The sequence below is a fragment of the Rhinatrema bivittatum genome, chromosome 2 (genome assembly GCF_901001135.1).
Source record: "Rhinatrema bivittatum chromosome 2, aRhiBiv1.1, whole genome shotgun sequence".
In the NCBI taxonomy this organism is placed as follows: Eukaryota; Metazoa; Chordata; class Amphibia; order Gymnophiona; family Rhinatrematidae; genus Rhinatrema; species Rhinatrema bivittatum.
In genome coordinates, this window is record NC_042616.1 from 642,085,628 (window position 1) to 642,103,453 (window position 17,826).

A 17,826-nucleotide genomic window follows, 5' to 3' on the forward strand; every position below is an offset into this window, starting at 1 on the left:
CCTTCAGTCTTTTTTTTTTCCGTGCAGCAGTAGTCACGCGGTTAAGGATCTCTGCAGAGATTCCTGACAGGAATTTTCCTCACGGAATTACTAAAATTTAATTTACCCCACAGGGGTCCCCCCTTCAACTTTTTCAAGCCGCGGTACTCCAGTAAGTTTTTTTACCCGTTTTCCGTCCACTACCGTCGAGTTTGGCCCTCGCGACCTACCTGCCGTCAACCGTACCGCGGCTCAATATTTTCATGGCCATGGCGTCGGGGTTCCGCCGGTGCCCAGACTGTAATCGCACCATGTCCATCACAGACCCTCACAAAGTCTGTGTAATGTGTCTCGGATGTGAGCACGATGTCCTAACCTGCACCAAATGTGCCCTTGCGACACCAAAAGGTCGCAAGGCTAGAATGGAGAAGATTGAACTTCTCTTCCGTGCTCAAACCCCGACAACGTCTTCAGAACTGGCATCGTCAACTTCGTGCCAGCATCGACCTCTGGCCAGTGACCGTCCAGCATCGACGACTTCTTGGCCTTTGACACCCTCTACTCCCCCTCAGGACCAAGGGGATCATAGAGATAAATATCGCCACCGGCATCAAATGTCTTGGACCATCGAGCGAGCGAAATCATCGACCTCGGCATCGTCCGAGCCGCCGTTGAAGAAGCCCCATCCAGAAAAGGCACCGACCTTTTCGGCGACCGGGTCACCAAGGCAACCCTCACCCGACAGGGTATCGGGATCTGCGACTCCGCCTTTAGCGGTGGTCCCTCCGGCTATACCTCTGTCTCCTTCTTCTGTTCCGGAGCCGGGGCTGCTTGCTCCAGGTCTCCGAGAAGAACTGGACCGGATGGTTCAGGAGGTCATCGACTCCAGGTTCCTCCAGCACCGGTACCGATTGCGGAACAGACTACTGACCTGATTCCAGCAGCGTTGGCAGCACTGCTCTCGAGGATGGAAGCACTTATGGCCGCTTTTCCATCGATGGACTCCGGGTCACCGATGGCTCTGGTGCCCTCCCCGCTTCCTTTGTCATCGGGAGGAGAAACACTGTTCCACATCCCTCCATCGGGGGTTCTGCCGATGCCTCAGCTGTCGATGCCAATACGTCCGTCGGTGCAACCGATCCACGCGTCAGTCGGCACCACCGAGCCATCCATCGATGCCCTCGATGCCTGCACAAGTGCCTTCGATGCCCTTATCGGTGCCTCCAGTTATTCCTTCGAGTCCTTCGGAGCCTCGACCAGGACCTTCAGGGAGCCCACCGCCCTGTCCTCCTCTAGTCCCTAGAGGAGCAGGTGCTAATCCCTACGACACCTGGACTGATGATTATTCACCAGACACCGATGATTTGCCTTCACCACCTTCACCTACAGAAAGCAGAAAGCGTTCTCCTCCAGAGAACCTTTCCTTCATAAATTTTGTGAAGGAGATGTCTGAATTGGTTCCCTTCCAATTACAGACTGAACAAGATGACAGGCATCAAATGATGAAGCTTTTACAATTCCTGGATACTCCCAAGGAAATAACCTCCATCCCTATCCACCAGGTTCTTCCAGATCTCCTCAAAAAGAACTGGGAACATCCTGGCTCTGTTGCTCCAGTCCACAGGAAAGCTGACACCACCTATCTCGTTCAGTCACCTTCAGGCTTTCACAAATCTCAATTGGATCACCAATCTGTGGTTGTCGAATCTGCCCAGAAAAGAGCAAGGAGATCAAAACCTCACACTTCCTTTCCCCCAGTCAAAGAACAGAAATTTCTAGATGCCATTGGTCGCCGTGTCTTCCAGGGATCAATGCTCATCTCCAGAATTGCCTCATCAGCTCTATATGACTTAATATAATAGTCTCATTTAAGCAGATACAAGACTTAACAGACTCCTGCCTCAGAAATTTCAAGAGCAACTCCAAACCCTAGCAAACAAGGGGTTTGAGGCAGGCAAACGTGAGATCAGATCATCTTACGATATCTTTGACACTGCTACCAGGGTATCTGCAGCTGCTATCTCGGCAAGACGATAGGCCTGGGTCAAGTCCTCTGACCTTCGCCCTAAAGTTCAGGACAGATTGTCTGACCTCCCCTGTGTAGCAGACAATCTGTTTGGTGAGCAGATTCAACGGACAGTGGCGGAACTAAAGGACCATCATGAAACCCTGCGACAGCTCTCTCTCATGCCTTCTGAATACTCCTCAAAACAGCCCTTTCGGAAGGACTCTAAGAAGTCATTCTTCCACCCAAAGAAGTCCTACCGCCACCAACTAGAACCCGTTCTACGAGACCGTTTCAAAAGCCCAGTCTCGTCAGACACGGAAACAAAAACCACAAGCAGCCCCTCAGCCAGGCCCTGCTTCCGGTTTTTGACTCCTGCATAGAGAGCAGCAGCCAGCTTCTATTGCCCCACATACCAGTGGGAGGTTGATTGTGCCATTTCAACAACAGGTGGCACTCAATCACCTCAGACCAGTGGGTCCTAGCGATAATTGCTCAAGGTTATTGTCTGAACTTTCTCTCCATTCCACCGGATTCCCCACCTCTACCGACGTGGAGAAAATCCGATCACTCCATCCTTCTGGAACAGGAGGTCTCCCTCCTCCTCCAGTCCAAGGCAATAGAACCAGTACCCTACTGTCAGCATGGCCTAGGGTTCTATTCCCAGTACTTTCTAATCCCCAAAAAATCGGGAGGCATTCGTCCAATCCAGCGAGAGAAGTTCAAAATGGTAACCTTGGGCTCTCTTCTTCCTCTTCTACAAAGAGGAGACTGGTTCTGCTCTCTAGACCTCCAGGATGCATACACTCATTTCGCGATAATTCCATCTCATCGCAAATACCTGAGGTTTCTAGTAGGCCCCAAGCGCTATCAGTACCGAGTGCTTCCATTCGGCCTCGCTTCTGCACCACGAGTCTTCACAAAATGCCTCGTCGTGGTTGCAGCCTTCCTCAGGACTCAACGTGTTCACGTCTACCCCTATCTAGATGATTGCTTAATCAGGGCTCCCACTCAGCAAGCTGCTCTGTCGCCCCTACATCTTACTTTACACACTCTAATTTCACTTGCATTTCTCGTCAACAATGACAAATCCTACTTAGTCCCATCTCAAACCTTATTGTTCATTGGGACAGACTTGGACACCTTGCAGGCAAAGGCTTTTCTGCCTCGACAGCGAGCTCTCACTCTCGTGTCTCTTGCACACCAGCTATAGTCTCAGCACTCCACAACTGCACACTACTTTCTCATTCTCCTGGGACACATGGCGTACTCAGTTCAGGTCACCCCAATGGCCCGCTTGGCCATGAGAGTCATGCAGTGGACTTTAAGGTCACGATGGACTCAATGCATTCAGCCCCTGTCGACCATTGTCCACGTCACCGATTCACTCCATCAGTCTCTCGCCTGGTGGAAAAATCAGGTCAATCTCCTCCAGGGCTTGCCCTTCCAGGCTCCAGACCCTCAAATAACTCTCACCACCGATGCTTCCAACTTCGGCTGGGGAGCCCACATGGCCGATCTGCAGACACAAGGATCTTGGTCTACAGAGGAAGCCAAACACCAAATAAATTCTCTGGAGCTGCGAGCAATCAGATATGTTCTCAGTGTATTTCAGGATCACCTCTCCAATCAAGTCATCCTGATCCAGACGGCCAACCAGGTGGCCATGTGGTACATCAACAAACAGGGAGGGATTGGCTCCTACCTTCTGTGTCAGGAAGCTGTGCAGATATGGGTGGAGGCCCTCTCCCACTCGATGTATCTCAGGGCCACCTACTTGCCGGGAGTGGACAATGTGTTAGCAGACAAGCTAAGTCACGCCTTTCAACCGCACGAGTGGTCTTTCAACCCTCAGTGGCAAACTCGATCTTCCAACAATGGGGTTACCCTCACATAGATCTCTTCGCGACATGTCAAAACCGCAAAGTAGAGAACTTTTGCTCTCTCACTCGCAGCCAACACTCACAACCAAGAGATGCATTCTCCCTCTCATGGGCGACAGGTCTCCTATATGCACTCCCTCCACTTCCACTTCTCTCGAAGACTCTCGTGACGTTACGTCAGGACAAGGGAACCATGATCCTGATAGCACCTCACAGCCCTCGCCAAGTGTGGTTTCCAATACTTCAGGATCTCTCCATTCGCAGTCACATTCCCTTGGGAAAGGGCCCGCTTCTGATTATGCAAAATGACGGGTGCCTGTGCCACCAAAATCTGCAAGCCTTGTCCCTGACGGCATGGATGTTGAAAGGTTAATCCTTCAGCCACTTAACCTTTCTGAATCCATTTCCCATGTTCTGATTGCTTCACGGAAGCCTTCCACGAGAAAATCTTATTCTTACAAATGGAACAGGTTTCAGTCATGTTGCTCTTCTCAATCCCTTGACCCCTTTACCTGTCCAATCACGAAGTTTCTGGACTATCTCTGGCACTTGTTGGAGTCAGGTCTAAAAACGTCCTCCATCAGAATGCATGTTAGTGCGGTGGCCGCCTTCCATAAAGGTGTTGGGGATGTTCCTATATCAGTACAACCCCTTGTAACACGTTTTCTGAAGGGCTTGCTTCACCTCAAGCCTCCACTGCGTCCTCCGGCCCCTTCTTGGGACCTTAACCTTGTTTTAGGAAGGCTCATGAAACCACCTTTCGAGCCTCTCCACTCCTGTGAACTTCGCTATTTCACAGGGAAAGTGATTTTCTTTTTGGCAATCACTTCTGCTCACAGAGTTAGTGAGTTACAGGCCTTAGTTACCTATCCGCCTTACACTAAACTTCTGCAAGACCGGGCAGTACTCTGCACTCACCCAAAGTTCTTGCCTAAGGTAGTATCGGAGTTTCATCTCAATCAATCCATTATGCTACCTACCTTTTTTCCCAGGCCCCTTTCCAATCCAGGAGAGCAGGCTTTGCATACCCTTGATTGCAACTGTGCTCTAGCGTTCTCCTTAGACCAGGGGTCGGGAACCCATGGCTCGCGAGCCAGATATGGCTCTTTTGAGGGCTGCATCTGGCTCGCGGACAAGTGTCACCACACTTTCCTGTCCCCCGCTGACCCAGCTGCTCCCCGGTCCTCCTCTGCCCAGGCTTAAAATGCTGTCAGCCCGGGCGAAACGCGGCAGGACAGCTGGAGTCAGCGGCACCGGCGTGCTCTCTTCTTCCCGCCCCCCCCCCTTCCCGCGGCCCGGAAGAGGAAGTGGAGAGTATCGGGTGCGTGCGTGAGAGAGAGTGAACGAGCTCATTCACTCTCTCTCACCCCCACCCCGGGAACTCGCGGCAGCAGCAGCCTCCTCCCAACGCTAACCTCCTTCATTTTCAGCCCTCACGGAGGCGGAGTCCCATCGGCCGCGGTTGAACCTCTTCATTTTCCTCCGAGCCGCGCTGCAGTCTTCTTTTCTTCGGGCCGATGCCGAGCGCACTAGCGTGGCCTCTTCTTGCCGCGCACGTACCCGATACTCTCCACTTCCTCTTCCAGGCCGTGGGGGGGGGGGGGTGAGGGGCCGTGTGTGTGTGTGTGAGATTGCATGTATGTGAATGATTGAGAGCCTGTATATGTGAAAGATAGTATGTCTGTGACTGAGAGCCTGCCTGTGAGAGAGAGCATGAATGTAAGTTTACCATTGGGAACCTGTATGTGTAAGTTTGTGATTGAAAACCTGTTTGTGTGAAAGAGTATGTGTGTATGATTGAGATCCTTTGTGTGTGAGAGAAATCATGTGTATGTATGATTAAGAGCCTGTGTGTATAAGTAAGAGAGAGATCATGTGTGTCTGTGTGTGATTGAGAGCTGGTTTAGGTGATGGAGCATGTGAATATGTGATTGAGAGCCTGTGTTTAAATGAGAGAGAGAGATCATGTGTGTCTGTGTGTGATTGAGAGCTGGTTTAGGTGATGGAGCATGTGAGTATGTGATTGAGAGCCTGTGTGTAAATGAGAGAAAGAGAGGGCATGTTTGTAAGCATGTGAATGAGAGTCTGTGTGTGAGAGAAAAAGACAGCATGTATTTATGTGATTGAAAGCCTGTGTGTGTGTGTAAGCGTGAAAAGATAGACAGCATGTGTGTAAATGTGTAATTAAGAGCCTATATAAGTGAGAGAGAAAAAACATGTGTATATGTGAGTACTGAGAGCATGTGTGTATAGGTGTGTCATTGAGAGCCAGTGTGAGAGAGAGCGCTGGTATGTGACTGAGAGAGGAGAAAGTTCTAAGCAAACCACCCCACCTCCTGCTAATTCAGAACAATCTCAGGACACCTGGATATCAAACGTTCCCAGGTATGCAGAGCAAAAAATTTTTGTATCCTTATTATTTTTCATTACTGGGTCTTTGTGTCTGCTATTTTAAAATATTTTATTGGTACCTGGAAATATTTTATATGAGTTTTTAATTATTGGATATTCCACTCATCAGCTGTTTCGAAATATGTTCTTTTTGTTAGTACAGTTTTACTGCTGATGATTTTATATTTCTTGATTTGTTTTATAAGGATGGGTGATGTTTCTTTTTTCCTATGTTACACTGCATACAGAGACTCTGGCTTGTTGCAGTTTCCAATTCAGTTTTTTCTGCATGCTTCTTGTTATGCGTTTTGGTCTCTTTATTCTATGTTAGGTGAGGGACAGCACGTGATTCAGGTGAGGTTTTCTGCTGGCGTGTAGTTTCTGTGTAGGACTCTATAGCAGCCTGACTTGGTCCGTTTTCCTAATAGGAGATGTATTGGTGTCTTAAGGCCTGGTGTAATATTTTCAGTGACTTATTGTACTTTAAAAGTGTGATCTTACATAAAATGCACACATTTACATGTATTTAGTTTTAAGCATATTGTATGGCTCTCATGGAATTACTTTTTAAAATATGTGGCGTTTATGGCTCTCTCAGCCAAAAAGGTTCCTGACCCCTGCCCTAGACCTTACAGCTGCCCACAGGAAAAGCACTCAATTGTTTGTCTCTTTCCATTCCACCAAATTGGGGCAGCCTGTGGGTAAGCAGACTCTCTCCTCCTGCGGAGGATTGCATATCCTTTTGCATATCCTTTTGCATATTCTTTTGCATATCCGGATTGCATATCCTTTTGCTATCAGCAAGCAGGCATTCCGCTTTAAGACCTTGTTAAAGCACACTCTGTGAGGGCCATGGCGACTTCAGTAGCACACCTACGATCGGTGCCGCTTCCTGACATTTGCAGGGCTGCCACCTGGAGTTCTTTCCATACCTTTACAGCCCACTATTGCTTGGACAAATCCAGAAGACAAGATTCCATTTTCCGCTAATCTGTCCTGCGCAACCTATTCACAACTTGACGTACCAACACCCTTCCACTTGCCCGGTAGGGTTCAGGATGCCCTCAGCCAAAATTCACCCCAGTCCTAGTGCCTTGCACACCTGGGTACATTTGGTGCACACTCGGACTTCCTCAGCTCAGTACTCACCCATATGTGAGGACTACCATCCTGCTTGTCCTGTGAGAAAGCAAATGTTGCTTACCTGTAACAGGTGTCCTCACGAAACCCGCCCGCCGCCCCGCGGTGTTGGGTTCGTTATGTTTCTTATTTTATTTTTCGGCACTTCCTGTAGCTTTTAAACAAGACTGAAGGGGGGCACCTGCTGGCTGCAGGGTTAGTGCCATGTTGGGCATGCCCAGTAGGTGCCAGTCAAAGTTCTAGAAACTTTGACAAAAGTGTTCCGTGATTGGGCTCCATCCTGTGATGTCACCCATATGTGAGGACTAACATCCTGCTGTCCTGTGAGAACACCTGTTACAGGTAAGCAACATTTGCTTATTTCAAGGTTGTCCGTCCCCTGACACGGGCCATGTTTCATGAAGAATGCATCGGGAGGGACCCCACAAATCAAGAATACACTCAATCAAATGTGAACTTTAAGGATATAAAGTTCAAATCCAAAACAAATTTAAAGCTTATACTGGAAAGGTTCATGCCACAACAATCAAAATCGCTAAAGTTATATTGTCTATCAGAACAACGGCAATCAGGCTGACACTGGCAGAGCTTACATTGTATCATATAGAGTTTGTGTCAACTTCTGTTCACTTAGAGATGCATTGAAACATATAGTTTGATCAGGACTGCTCAAACATTTGCACACAATTATACTTATGAGGGATGGGAAAATAAAGGTCCATAATGCCATAGCGTAAGGGCCCCATGTCAGTATGATGACGGCATAACAGCCTAGGAGCTGGACTTCAGTTGGCTTTCAAACATGGTATAATAAAATTGACAACTTTAGATGAACAATATTGTATGTGTTACCTGGTATGCATGATGTATCAAATGTTATTGACTGAAGGACAGATGTGTGCAATGAAAAAAAACTATAAAACTCTATAGACATCAATGCCCAAATCTGTCTAAATTCCCCCGGCATGATACCACGAACCCAAAAAAATAAAACCATCTCCTTCCGGAAACCCTGCTCATCAGAAAGCATGACCACAGCATTAGACAAAGCAATAAAAAACATTGACCTGTCAGATCCAGACGCAGCCCTTCACTCCTGGAATCATATCACCAAAACAATAGCCAATGATCTCTGCCCCTTGACACACAAAGAAATCCCCCTCCTACAGAAAAAAAAAAAACCTTGGTACACTAACGAACTACAAAAATTAAAGCAGGACCTCAGGTCAAAAGAACGCCTGTGGCGCCGCCTACCCTCCCCCCAGTACAAAGCAGTGTATAAACAATCACTGTACAGCTACCGGAAAGCCACCATCAACGCCAAAAGGGACTTCCATGCATCAAAAATTCACGACCTGCAATTCAACGCCAACGCCCTCTTTTCTTATGTCACAGATCTCACTAAGACCCCCCACCCTACCACCCTCGAAGAACACTCCAAGGAAAAATGCGAGGAGCTTGCTAAATACTTCCAACATAAAATATCCAGTATCCTCCTACGCTTCCCCCACAACCCCACAACCCCCCCCCCCCCCCCCCTATTCACAATAGCACCAGCATCAAATCCTTCGACCTCACTTCCACCCTTGAAATTGAGACCATCCTCAAAAAGATGAAACCAGCCACACACTTTGCAGACGCAATCCCCTCCAAAACCCTCCTCTCCATTCCCACCACCATCGCCAAACCCCTAGCTGATATCATTTATTGCTCCCTCACTTTCGGCAGAGTCCCAGATCCCCTCAAACATGCCGTTGTGAAGCCACTCCTAAAAAAAACCTCCCTTGATCCCTCCGATCCTGCAAGCTACCGGCCCATCTCCAACCTTCCTTTCATTGCAAAAGTCCTCGAAAAGGCAGTCAATACCCAGCTCACCAACTACCTCGAGGAACACAACCTCCTACACCCTTCACAATTTGGTTTCCGGAAAGGCCGCAACACTGAAAATCTCCTTCTAGCTATAACTGACACCATACTTATCGGTCTTGACCAAGGTAAATCCTTTTTACTTGCCTTACTGGATATATCGGCAGCCTTTGACACTGTCAATCATAAGATCCTTCTCACCCGCTTGGCAGAGATAGGCATTGCCGACACAGCACTAGACTGGTTTGCTTCTTACCTTGCAAACAGAGAATACCTTATAAAACTTGATAACTTTGAATCCGCTCACGTTCCTCTCATGCAAGGCGTTCCCCAGGGCTCCTCCCTTTCCTCCACCCTTTTCAATATCTACCTCCTACCCCTCTGCAAATTACTCTCAAACCTAGGCCTGGACTTCTTTTTATATGCTGACGATGTGCAAATTCTCATCCCCATTCAAAAAATGCTCAATGAAACCATCCTCTTCTGGGAATCCTGCCTAGCCACCATCAACTCCCTATTAGCCAACCTACACCTTGCACTTAATGCAACCAAAACCGAATTACTCTTCATATCCAAGCAACCTGAACACGCCTCCTCCGCCACGGCAACCCTCTCCACCCTCACCCACGCCCTACCCCCCTCTGTAAGAGACCTGGGAGTCACACTCGACCAACACCTCAACTTCAAGCCACACATCAAATCCCTGCTTAAAGCAGGATTCTACAAACTCCAGATACTTAAAAATCTCAGGCCACTACTCCATACTCCTGACTTCCGTTTAGTCCTACAGTCCACCATATTTTCCAAAGTGGACTACTGCAACGCCCTGTTGCTAGGCCTTCCTTACTCCACCATCAAACCGCTACAAACTTTACAGAACGCCATGGCAAGAATCCTAACTAATACACGCAAAAGAGAGCATATTACTCCCATTCTTGTAGATCTGCATTGGCTACCCATCCACTTCCGCTCCCAATACAAAACCCTAACCATACTTCACAACATTCTCTACAAAAGCAACTCCGCCTGGCTTAAGAAAATGCCCCACTTTCACATTTCCCATCGCCCCACAAGATCCACCCTAGCAGGCACCCTACACACACCCCCCCTTAAGACAGCACATCTCTCCACCACCAGGGAAAGAGCCTTCACCATCGCAGGCCCTGCCCTCTGGAACTCCCTCCCCACACACCTCCATCTTGAACCCTCCCTGCCCACTTTCAAAAAAGGCATCAAGACCTGGCTCTTCAGACAGGCCTACCCCGAAACCATCCCCCCGTAGACAATCCCCCTGCCTCCCCCCCCCCACCGCATTTTCCTGTACTTTCCCATGGATTTCTCTCTAACATACCACCTGATTTGGCTTGACATAAGTTAATTGTAGCTTCTTTCTGCTGTAAATAAGGTACAAGGTATAGAATGTACAATGTAAATAAGTTTCTTTAGTTTCTCGAATTATCCCACTTTGCAGCCCTCCTGCTGTAAATACCTCCTCCTGTAAATACCTCCACCTCAATTACGGTTTACTCTACTTTCTTAGCTGCTATCCCTTCCTCCTCTTTCTATCCCCCCCACTCCCGCCCCTTTTCTCACCTGCTCCCTCACCCGCTCCCTGTTTTTGTAATTTTCCTCCTTTCTCAAGTTTATTGTAAACCGGCGTGATGTGCCCGCACGAACACCGGTATATTAAAAGCTGTTAAATAAATAAAATAAATACCTAGTGTGTGTGTCCATTTGTGTATTTGATGATCTCTATATCTATGATGGTTTTCTTAATCAAAAATAATGGTTTACAATTAAGCTGAGTTTTTTTTAACCATCCTTCTATTTATTAGATAAGGCATGAAGAAGATCCAGAACTTTTTTATTGCATACCTTTGTGTTCTTAGACAAACCTGCTTGTCAATTTAACACCAGCATTTTTTATTGCCCTCTCCCCCAATCACTCAAAAAAGAAAGAATATATTTTTCTAACAAACTATTAAACTAGTTTAGAGAAAGTACAAGGATGTTCAGGAAATTTGTAAGTTCAGAGAAATACAGTATCATTCAATTTTTTTGTTTAATTTTTTTCATGACATGAAATTTTGGCAGTAAATTAACTGTTCATATACATACGTATGTGCCTAAGGAAAAAAATAGTTACAGTGTATATTATATGTACAGAAACATAGATAGTGTAAATGCAAACTATGATGCAGTTTTGATTGCTGCTGTCTTAAGTACATTGAGATACGTTTGTGTTCTCTGTTTTTGCAAAACTTCAGCACATGCTCTTCAGTTATTAACTCTAAGGATACAGTATTCTTGTTTTGCTATAGCTCTGAGGTCACATGCTGATGCTAACCTTTGATTGATTAATTTTTGTTTCAGATCATTGCCTATAGTTGAAAACAAAGAAAACGACAAGACTCCCACATCTTTTAGTAGGAAAAAAAAGAATCAACAAAGCAGATTAACACAAACTTGTGTCTGGTGGCCTTTATTTTGTACAAAGACTGTCTTTAAAAACAAGGAAAAGAAAAGAAACACAGTGGTATTTAATGAGCTGTGAGATGAGAAGCTGCTGCTAACGCCCATATTCCGAGATTTATCTATTTATTGTGCTTGATGTATATGTTTCTACACGGTACGTTTAAGAGATTCAAGAAGAGAATCCAAAACGGCTGCGGGGGAAAGACCACCAAACATGCCTACAGAAACACTACAGACAGGTAGCATGGGGAAACCTGTCAGTCCTGCAGTCACATTCACATCTGCTGTTCCTCTTCGCATCTTGAACAAAGGACCGGATTATTTCCGCAGGCAGGCAGAACCTAATCCCAAGAGACTTAGTGCAGTGGAGAGGCTAGAAGCTGATAAGGCAAAATATGTCAAGAGTCAAGAGGTCATCAATGCCAAACAAGAGCCTGTGAAGCCTGCAGTGCTTGCAAAACCACCAGTGTGCCCTGCAACCAAGCGAGCGTTGGGAAGCCCCACAATGAAAATGTTTAATAACAATGCAAAGACTGAGAGCAGTGTGCAAAGAGAGAACTTAAAGCTAGAAATTCTCAAAAACATCATTAACAGTTCTGAAGGCTCCAGCTCAGGGTCGGGTCACAAACATGGTTCACGAAACTGGCCTCCACACAGATCTGACTCTGCAGAACTTAACCGCCATTCTTTTGCAGAATCTTTAAAGGTTTACCCCACTCAGGGCCATGGTAGCCCTCAAGAAAGCAACTCAAACATTAGCAGAAGGCTGCTTGAAAATTCAAGTGAGTCCTTTTTACATGTTTCCCACAGCTCATCAGACATTAGGAAAGTAACTAGTGGGAAATCCTTAAAAGCAATACCATGTAGTAGTTCAGCTCCACCTCTGCCTCCAAAACCCAAGTTGTCTGCCATAACTGCTCTGAAATCACCAGAGAATGACACATTGGAGCCTGGTTGTGGAGTCACTCGAAGACCATCTCTTCAGCGATCAAAATCAGACTTAAGTGACAGATATTTTCGTGTTGATGCAGATGTTGAGCGATTCTTTAACTACTGTGGGCTGGATGCTGAAGAGCTAGAAAATCTTGGAATGGAAAATTTTGCAAGGGCTAACTCTGATATTGTATCCCTCAACTTTCGCAGTGCAAGTATGATTAGTTCAGACTGCGAACAGTCTCAGGATAGCAACAGTGACCTTAGGAATGATGACAGTGCCAATGATCGCGTGCCATATGGCATCTCTGCAATTGAAAGAAATGCCAGAATCATCAAGTGGTTGTATAGCATCAAGCAAGCTAGAGAGTCACAGAAAGTATCCCATGTGTAAGAAGGACAACCCAAAAATAAGTTAAGAAGATGCTGTATCATTGTTTGTGAATATTCAGTTGTGAAGGGTTGTGAAGTCTACTTGAAGTCTTGTAAACTTCTCAAATTGCTTTGTGTTGCTTGTTGTGCAGTGTTTTCAAGTTGCATGCCTGTCAACATGTGAACTGACTTGGCTTCCACTTGAACAATAACTGCAAAGCCTAGCCCAGCATATACATAATCTGCCAAAAGTTTAAGACCAGAATCAAATTAGGGCTTCATTTAATATTAAACTTGTTTACATGAAAAAGGGTTAGATAACTTCTTTAAAATTTAAATTTAGGTTGTCGTGCTATTATATCATGTTTTTTCTGTCTGTTACAGAATGTGTTAACCTACTAGTGTTCTAGGAATGTTTTCAAATTTAAAATAAAGAATAGGAACTGAAAAAGAAACATTAGACATGGAGGTTATGTACTTTTGAAAATTAGTCTAAAGTGATTTACAAGATGTTTTTTTTCTGTAAGAAAACTGAGAGAATTCCACAACCTACTTAGAATAAAAAGTACCACTTCTGGTTAATAGTTGAGAATAAGTTATTTTCAGTCTGAAATTTACACATTTTTACTGCAAACTTCAGACACTGTTCAGGTAATGTCCATTTCCTCTTTTTTTAATATGGGGAAATCTTTATTGGAAAGTGTCCACTGGATTTGCATTTCTTTTTCTGACCCTGCAACCTTATGTTTAATTCTGTGTAAAATTATTATGCAACGCTGATCAAACTGGAAAGGATGAAAATAAACCAGAAAAAAGTGTTCGCTTTTGTTTTAAGATTCATAGTCTTAAACTTTTGACAGAAATGGTTAGATCCTATAGCTGATATTGAATGCCTTTAATAGTCAAGCACATCATGACTAGAACTCCATGCTGTCTTTCTGTAAGCATGCTGAGCGTTTCATTAACAAAATTGGAAATACACAGCCATATCAGTATAAAAATGTCTTATTCTGAAGTAAGTACCCAGAGTAGCTGAATTTTTATATCTGAAAAATTGTGGTTGCATTGTCTTGCATATGTCAGCACCTCTGCCTGTTAAAGTTTGCTCCTGCCCTAGCAAAAATGAAGAAACATATGACAGTGTTGTTACTTTTCTTTCCTGGCAGTTAATGCTGCACCTCAGCTCCCCCATATACTTATTTGTTTTTTGGGGTTTTTTGTCACCACAAAATGTGTCTTCCCACTGAGTCATTAACAGTCATTTCATTATAGTGGTTTGGTAGCAGAGAGAAGAAAAGACAATGGCCAACATCATTAAATGTTGTATTCATGCTTCGAAGTGCATTCGAAAACTACCTTATCCGTCATCAGCTGATAGGAAACTTTTTTTTTATTGTGTAAATGCTGTAAGGATTTGTACATACTTCAGTTGTTATTATAAGAAGAGTGTTATGCTAAATAAATAGCTCTTGATGCAGACATTAAATGTTTCCCTTTTGTTTCTTGTAATAATTTTGAAAAGAATGAACAAGAGGGGATTTAAAGCATAAGAACATAAGAAAATGCCATACTGGGTCAGACCAAGGGTCCATCAAGCCCAGCATCCTGTTTCCAACAGTGGCCAATCCAGGCCATAAGAACCTGGCAAGTACCCAAAAACTAAGTCTATTCCATGTAACCATTGCTAATGGCAGTGGCTATTCTCTAAGTGAACTTAATAGCAGGTTATGGACTTCTCCTCCAAGAACTTATCCAATCCTTTTTTAAACACAGCTATACTAACTGCACAAACCACATTCTCTGGCTACAAATTCCAGAGTTTAATTGTGCGTTGAGTAAAAAAGAACTTTCTCTGATTAGTTTTAAATGTGCCCCATGCTAACTTCATGGAGTGTCCCCTAGTCTTTCTACTATCCGAAAGAGTAAATAACCGATTCACATCTACCCGTTCTAGACCTCTCATGATTTTAAACACCTCTATCATATCCCCCCTCAGTCGTCTCTTCTCCAAGCTGAAAAGTCCTAACCTCTTTAGTCTTTCCTCATAGGGGAGTTGTTCCATTCCCCTTATCATTTTGGTAGCCCTTCTCTGTACCTTCTCCATCGCAATTATATCTTTTTTGAGATGCGGCGACCAGAATTGTACACAGTATTCAAGGTGCGGTCTCACCATGGAGCGATACAGAGGCATTATGACATTTTCCGTTTTATTCATCATTCCTTTTCTAATAATTCCCAACATTCTGTATGCTTTTTTGACTGCCGCAGCACACTGAACCGACGATTTCAATGTGTTATCCACTATGACACCTAGATCTCTTTCTTGGGTTGTAGCACCTAATATGGAACCCAACATCGTGTAATTATAGCATGAGTTATTTTTCCCTATATGCATCACCTTGCACTTATCCACATTAAATTTCATCTGCCATTTGGATGCCCAATTTTTCAGTCTCACAAGGTCTTCCTGCAATTTATCACAATCTGCTTGTGATTTAACTACTCTGAACAATTTTGTGTCATCTGCAAATTTGATTATCTCACTCGTCGTATTTCTTTCCAGATCATTTATAAATATATTGAACAGTAAGGGTCCCAATACAGATCCCTGAGGCACTCCATTGTCCACTCCCTTCCACTGAGAAAATTGCCCATTTAATCCTACTCTCTGTTTCCTGTCTTTTAGCCAGTTTGCAATCCACGAAAGGACATCGCCACCTATCCCATGACTTTTTACTTTTCCTAGAAGCCTCTCATGAGGAACTTTGTCAAACGCCTTCTGAAAATCCAAGTATACTATATCTACCGGTTCACCTTTATCCACATGTTTATTAACTCCTTCAAAAAAGTGAAGCAGATTTGTGAGGCAAGACTTGCCCTGGGTAAAGCCATGCTGACTTTGTTCCATTAAACCATATCTTTCTATATGTTCTGTGATTTTGATGTTTAGAACACTTTCCACTATTTTTCCTGGCACTGAAGTCAGGCTAACCGGTCTGTAGTTTCCCGGATCGCCCCTGGAGCCCTTTTTAAATATTGGGGTTACATTTGCTATCCTCCAGTCTTTAGGTACAATGGATGATTTTAATGATAAGTTACAAATTTTTACTAATAGGTCTGAAATTTCATTTTTTAGTTCCTTCAGAACTCTGGGGTGTATACCATCCGGTCCAGGTGATTTACTACTCTTCAGTTTGTCAATCAGGCCTACCACATCTTCTAGGTTAACTTGCAATAAGCAATAAACTAATGCAAACATAACTAAATATTTTTTCTGCAAGTATCACTTTAATTATTACCACAGCAACATTGTTTTACTGTGAAGCTTGAGCACTTTTAACAGGATTTCTACAATAACCTGAGTCCACCTGCTTTCACACTTTCTTTGTGCATAATGTACTGTACCTCTCAAAGTGTTTAAAATTGCCTACAAATGCCACATATGTACATTTTTAAACTCAAAATGATTTTTGAAATCTAGAGGTATTTTGTATGAAGGTGTGCAATATTTTTTCTGAATTTTTAACGGCATCTATATGTTTAGTTTTAAAAGTAATATTTGAAATATACCTGCTAATGAAGCATGTGATTGGTCTTACAATTTTTTTTCTAGACAAATTGGATTCTATTCAATAAGTGAAGCAAAATAACCAATAGGGTGTATGTCAGCACACACATTTTGTAGCGTTAGTTCCATAATGAACAGAAGCTTATCAGTTGGTCAAGTATGTCTGTGTCCTCCAACTCCCTTTCTATTTCTAAATGGCTAGATCTAGTTGAACCAAATATTGTATGCTGGTAGGCCCTTGGCAGGGACATCTAACTTTTGTATGTTTCAAATTTGGGAAGTGGTTTAGGTTTGGGAGGGCAACGTAGGAGGCAGGCAAAGTTGCCAATTTCCCCATAAGAGATGCATGGGAGCAAATTCATTATTAGTCATATGTTTGTAAAACACATATCAGATTACGCAGCACTATACAGAGGCATAGAATGTACGGTCTTCACTCATTAACACTTACAATTTATTCGACAGACTGACAAAGTATGTACACAAAAAATAAATTAGAGGCTTTGAATTAAAACTGTGAAACCATGACGACAGAACTAGATCAGCTGGTTTACAGAATTGCCCCTTCCTCAATGAATCCCATTTGAGTGAATTTGCAAGAAATGAGACCTCTGAAGAATCTAGATAAGAAACAGCTATCTTGAGAGCCGCTGGGCTGACTTTAATGATATCTGGACATGGGTCATAAGGACTTTTTAGTTGAATGGCATGAAAATTTTAAAGGCTTACAGGAAATATGGAGCTAAGGCTATAAGTTCCTTTTCTTGCATCGGGCATCTCTGTTAAAAATAGGCCTTGAACCTCTCTTTCCACAAAAGACTTTATATGATAGACAGCTCATGACTCCTGGTTTGTCCAGTAGACTTCTGGGATATCTACCCTACCTCCAATTCCTTGTTTAACTAGTGGATCTGTTAGCCCACAGCACTGGGTCTACTGGCCTTGGAGCAGCAGAGAGGGGGGTAATATATTGAGCTCCCAGGAAGAGATAGATATAATCATAGATATAAGCAGGGCAGAGGGGAGGAGGAGATTGCCAAGCAAGAACAGCAGGTTGACTTGGCTATACTGTTCAGTTAAAAAAAGATAGAGCTGGGAGATATCCTTGGTGGAGTGGGTGATGATAAAGGACAACCATCCTCCTCAACCATCACTGACTCTCACTCTCCCACCCCTCCCCAATCCCTACCCCCCTCTTTTCCCTCTCCCCTTCC

The 17,826-nt window shown here is 44.4% G+C and overlaps 1 protein-coding gene across 14 annotated transcripts in view; it reads left to right on the plus strand.

Moving 5' to 3' along the window:
- The window catches only part of FAM110B (family with sequence similarity 110 member B), a 494,939-nt gene extending 480,414 nt beyond the window's left edge, over positions 1–14,525 (plus strand). For all 14 annotated transcript variants that reach the window (XM_029591322.1, XM_029591320.1, XM_029591317.1 and 11 more), the window contains one exon: positions 11,638–14,525. In XM_029591322.1, coding sequence (XP_029447182.1) covers positions 11,954–13,066 — 1,113 coding nt within the window. In that variant the 5' untranslated portion in view covers positions 11,638–11,953 and the 3' untranslated portion in view covers positions 13,067–14,525. The remainder of the gene's footprint in view (positions 1–11,637) is intronic.
- The last annotated feature ends 3,301 nt before the right edge of the window (positions 14,526–17,826 follow it).